Genomic DNA, 5,301 nt, shown 5'->3' on the forward strand with positions numbered 1-5,301 from the left:
GCATCTCTTCATTCTTATCTGAACTCAACACATGCTCCAGAACTGCAGCTAAGATCCAACAGAAGACTGGAATGTGGCACATGATGTGGAGGCTCCTTGATGTCTTTACGTGTGAGATGATTCTGTTGGCCAGGTCCTCATCACTGAATGTCTTCCTGAAATACTCCTCCTTCTGTGGGTCATTGAACCCTCGTACCTCTGTCACCTGATCAACACACTCAGGAGGGATGTGATTGGTTGCTGCAGGTCTGGAGGTTATCCAGAGGAGAGCAGAGGGAAGCAGATTTCCCTTGATGAGGTTTGTCAGCAGCACGTCCACTGAGGTTGGCTCTGTGACATCACACCAGCTCTTACCGGTCTCGTAGTCGAGGGTCAGTCGGCACTCATCCAGACCATCAAGGACAAATACAACTTTGTACTTGCTGTCATTGTGGTTTCCTGGTTTTTGCAATTTTGTTAAAATGTGATTCAAAAAGTCCCTCTCAATCACTCCAGTCTCTAAGACACATTTATGTAGAAGTTCTACAAAACTGTACTTTTCCCCCCTCACCAAATTCAGCTCCCGAAAAGGGAGTGAAATTACGAATTGGATATCCTGATTGGCTTTCCCTTCAGCCCAGTCCAGAATGAACTTCTGCACAGAGACAGTTTTTCCAATGCCAGCGACTCCCTTTGTCAGCACAGTTCTGATACGTTTGTCTTGTCCAGAGGATTGTTTGAAGATGTCATTGCAGAGGATTTTAGCCTCTGGTCTTGCTGGATTCTTGGACGTGATCTCGATCTGTCTCACCTCATGTTCCTGATTGACCTCTCCACTTCCCCCCTCTGTGATGTAGAGCTCTGTGTAGATCTCATTGAGAAGTTGTTTATGGCCCTGCTTTGGTACCCCGTTGAATACATGCTGGAACTTCTTTTTTACTTCCAGTTTATATACATGCTGGAACTTCTCACCATCTTCATCTGAAGGACCTGACGATGGACAATGGTTATAGAATAGTTAGCAAGCATGCGTTGTTCTCTAGACGCTCAACAGTACACAATAAACAAATATACACATTTTTTTATTTTACAATACATCTGGTTATTGGAGAAAAAAAATCTAAGCACGTGAAATGAATGCACATTTCAAAGAAAAATTATCATTTTACCAGTTTGTCAATCACAAACATACAAATACTGTATAACTTATTTAAGAAAATATATAGAATTTCAACAAAACAATAAAATATATATATATTTGCTCAAAACCTTATAGACACAAGAATCCTGAATTACCTATTGGACAGTCTCTGTTTAGCTTCTCAGCGAGATCGTTGCGGCTAATCTTCTTCAGGATGTCCAGTGTGATCTGCACAGCCACATTCCCCCTGTATTTCTGCACCATCTGATCCACTATGTCCAGTCCGTCAGATGTCTCCATCCGGCCCTTTGGAATGTGAGGGAAGCCATCCAGCTGCTGTTCTGTAGTTAGATGCCACTTAAATCTCTTCAGCTCGTCAGAGCTGAGATCATCCAGAACTGCCAGGAGACGCTCTTTCACAGATATGGCCATTGTGGGTCAGTGGAGACTGTTAAACAGATGGGGCCATTATAGAGTGGAGACTGTTAAACAGCAGATGGGGACATTATAGAGACTGTTAAACAGCAGATGGGACCATTGTGGGTCAGTGGAGACTGTGGCAGATGGGACCATTATAGAGACTGTTAAACAGCAGATGTGGAGGACCATTATAGAGACTGTTAAACAGATGGGGCCATTGTAGGTCAGGCCATTGGGGCCATTGTAGGTCATGGGTTAAACAGTGGAGACTGTTAAACAGCAGATGGGACCATTATAGAGACTGTTAAACAGATGGGGCCATTATAGAGACTGTTAAACAGCAGATGGGGACATTATGGAGACTGTTAAACAGCAGATGGGGACATTATAGAGACTGTTAAACGGCAGATGGGGACATTATAGAGACTGTTAAACAGATGGGGCCATTGTAGGTCAGTGGAGACTGTTAAACAGCAGATGGGGCCATTATAGGTCAGTGGAGACTGTAAAACAGATGTAAAAATGGCAAAATGTGCATAGGGGGTAAATTGTGGCAAAAATAACGTATGTTTGTCCGGGTCTACAACAACAACAATGGGTTATGCCTCAGCCACAACGTCAATCTATTATCAATATGTCCCCTCCTAGTTATAGAGTTTATCTTGTCAGCTCAACAACAACAAAAACGTTTATGTCGCGATCACGAGATAAATAAGTTGGGATCTTAACATGATATCCTCTCTGGACTTTTGTATCTTCCTGATGACCAGCGCTCTGTATATTCTGATGGATGAGGTGGAATGCTCTGTATATTCTGATGGATGAGGCCTGAGATGGAACGCTCTGTATATTCTGATGGATGAAGCCTGAGATGGAACGCACTATATATTCTGATGGATGAGGCCTGAGATGGAACACCCTGTATATTCTGATGGATGAGGCCTGAGATGGAACACCCTGTATATTCTGATGGATGAGGCCTGAGATGGAACGTGATGGATGCTAATTGGAAGGCTGTAGATGGATGAGGCAGATGGAACCCCTGTATATTCTGATGGATGAGGCCTGAGATGGAACGTGAAGCTAATTGAAGCTAGCTAACTTTAGAAAACCAGTATATCTAGCTTACATCATAGTATACCCATCAGGCAGGCATCTACAGTCTAGTCGGAAGGCTACTACATGGGTCGTATTCATTAGTTTACACCGCAGCCAACAGTTTTAAAACGTTGCATAAACAGTTTACTCCAAATGCTGTACAACGTGACCGAAACGGTTTCCGTTGCCAAATGTTTTGCTACGGTAGGCACTAATGAACACACACAACCTGTTTTGAGGAAGTATAAGTTGTTGTTAGACAATAAATATTGTGGAAAGTCTCTCTTTCAAACAAAATACCTGCTTGCATGAAAAGCATTAACAGTAGATTCTAAAAAGAAAATGTTTGTTTGTTTCTTGTTGTGTTTTAAGCCTGTGTTGAGCAGACAAGCCTATAGGCCTATGATACAGTAAGAGATCACCGTGGGGAACACAGATGTTGAGCAGACAAGCCTATAGGCCTATGATACAGTAAGAGATCACCGTGGGGAACACAGATGTTGAGCAGACAAGCCTATAGGCCTATGATACAGTAAGAGATCACCGTGGGGAACACAGATGTTGAGCAGACAAGCCTATAGGCCTATGATACAGTAAGAGATCACCCACAGATGGGGAACACAGATGTTGAGCAGACAAGATGTTGAGCCTATAGGCCTATGATACAGTAAGAGATCACCGTGGGGAACACAGATGTTGAGCAGACAAGCCTATAGGCCTATGATACAGTAAGAGATCACCGAACACAGATGTTGAGCAGTGATACAGGGATCACAACACAGATGTTGAGCAGACAAGCCTATAGGCCTATGATACAGTAAGAGATCACCGTGGGGAACACAGATGTTGAGGACAAGCCTACCTAGATGTAAGAGATCACCGAACACAGATGTTGAGCAGACAAGCCTATAGGCCTATGATACAGTAAGAGATCACCGTGGGGAACACAGATGTTGAGCAGACAAGCCTATAGGCCTATGATACAGTAAGAGATCACCGTGGGGAACACAGATGTTGAGCAGACAAGCAAGATGTTCACCGAACACAGATGTTGAGCAGACAAGCCTATAGGCCTATGATACAGTAAGAGATCACCGTGGGGAACACAGATGTTGAGCAGACAAGCCTATAGGCCTGTTGAGCAGACAAGCCTGATACAGTAAGAGATCACCGTGGGAGAACACAGATGTTGAGCAGACAAGCCAAGCCTATAGGCCTATGATACAGTAAGAGATCACCGTGGGGAACACAGATGTTGAGCAGACAAGCCTATAGGCCTATGATACAGTAAGAGATCACCGTGGGGAACACAGATGTTGAGCAGACAAGCCTATAGGCCTATGATACAGTAAGAGATCACCGTGGGGAACACAGATGTTGAGCAGACAAGCCTATAGGCCTATGATACAGTAAGAGATCACCGTGGGGAACACAGATGTTGAGCAGACAAGCCTATAGGCCTATGATACAGTAAGAGATCACCGTGATGGGAACACAGATGTTGAGCAGAACAAGCCTATAGGCCTATGATACAGTAAGAGATCACCGTGGGGAACACAGATGTTGATACAGAGCAGACAAGCCTATAGGCCTATGATACAGTAAGAGATCACCGTGGGGAACACAGATGTTGAGCAGACAAGCCTATAGGCCTATGATACAGTAAGAGATCACACAGATGTTGGAACACAGATGTTGAACAGATGTTGAGCAGACAAGCCTATAGGCCTATGATACAGTAAGAGATACTCGTGGGGAACACAGATGTTGAGCGTGGGGAACACAGATGTTGAGCAGACAAGCCTATAGGCCTATGATACAGTAAGAGATCACCGTGGGGAACACAGATGGGCATGGAACCAATTCACCCCACACATCTCATTTACATAATCAACGAGAGTACCAGTCTAAAGTTTGGACACACCTACTCATTCAAGGGTTTTTTCTTTATTTTCTTTACAAAGCTGTCATCGAGGCAAAAGGTGGCTATTTTAAAGAATCTCAAATATAAAATATATTTGGATTTGTTTAACACCTTTTTGGTTACTACATGATGCCACACGTGTTATTTCATAGTTTTGATTTATTCACTGTTATTCTACAATAGAAAATAATCATTTTCTATTAACAATAATAATAATAATAACAACAACAATAGAAAATAGAAAAGAGAACAAATAAATAAAAACCTTTGAATGAGAAGGTGTGTCCAAACTTTAGACTGGTACTGTATATGAAAACACACAACAATATCATCAACTATATGAATACACACAACAATATCATCAACTATATTAATACACATAACAATATCATCAATATCATCAACTATATAACAATATCATCAACTATATGAATATACACAACAATATCATCAATATCATCAACTATATGAAAACACAATGGTCGTCTTACCTGTTACCTCTTAACAGAAACAGAGTCTGGAATGATCATTGGGTCGTAGAATTTTACTTTTGCTTACATATCAGGTTCTACCTGTTTCTCTTCCTCCCACTCCCTCTCTCTTTATGACTCTCTCTTTATGACTCTCTCTTTATGACTCTCTCTTTATGACTCTCTCTTTATGACTCTCTCTTTATGACTCTCTCTTTCTCAAACACACACGCAGACACACACACACACACGCAGACACACGCAGACAG

General features: G+C 42.3%; 1 protein-coding gene across 1 annotated transcript in view; it reads right to left on the minus strand.

Annotated features, from left to right (window-relative positions):
- Positions 1–1,552, minus strand: part of LOC124026872 (NACHT, LRR and PYD domains-containing protein 12-like) — a 6,972-nt gene extending 5,420 nt beyond the window's left edge. The window contains exons 1-2 of the mRNA XM_046339542.1: positions 1,276–1,552; positions 1–969 (exon numbers count right to left, since the gene is read on the minus strand). The exon at positions 1–969 is cut by the window's left edge and continues 883 nt beyond it. Coding sequence (XP_046195498.1) covers positions 1–969; positions 1,276–1,552 — 1,246 coding nt within the window. The remainder of the gene's footprint in view (positions 970–1,275) is intronic.
- Between the last annotated feature and the right edge of the window lie 3,749 nt (positions 1,553–5,301).

The sequence above is a fragment of the Oncorhynchus gorbuscha genome, unplaced genomic scaffold (genome assembly GCF_021184085.1).
Source record: "Oncorhynchus gorbuscha isolate QuinsamMale2020 ecotype Even-year unplaced genomic scaffold, OgorEven_v1.0 Un_scaffold_2855, whole genome shotgun sequence".
NCBI classification, from domain to species: Eukaryota; Metazoa; Chordata; class Actinopteri; order Salmoniformes; family Salmonidae; genus Oncorhynchus; species Oncorhynchus gorbuscha.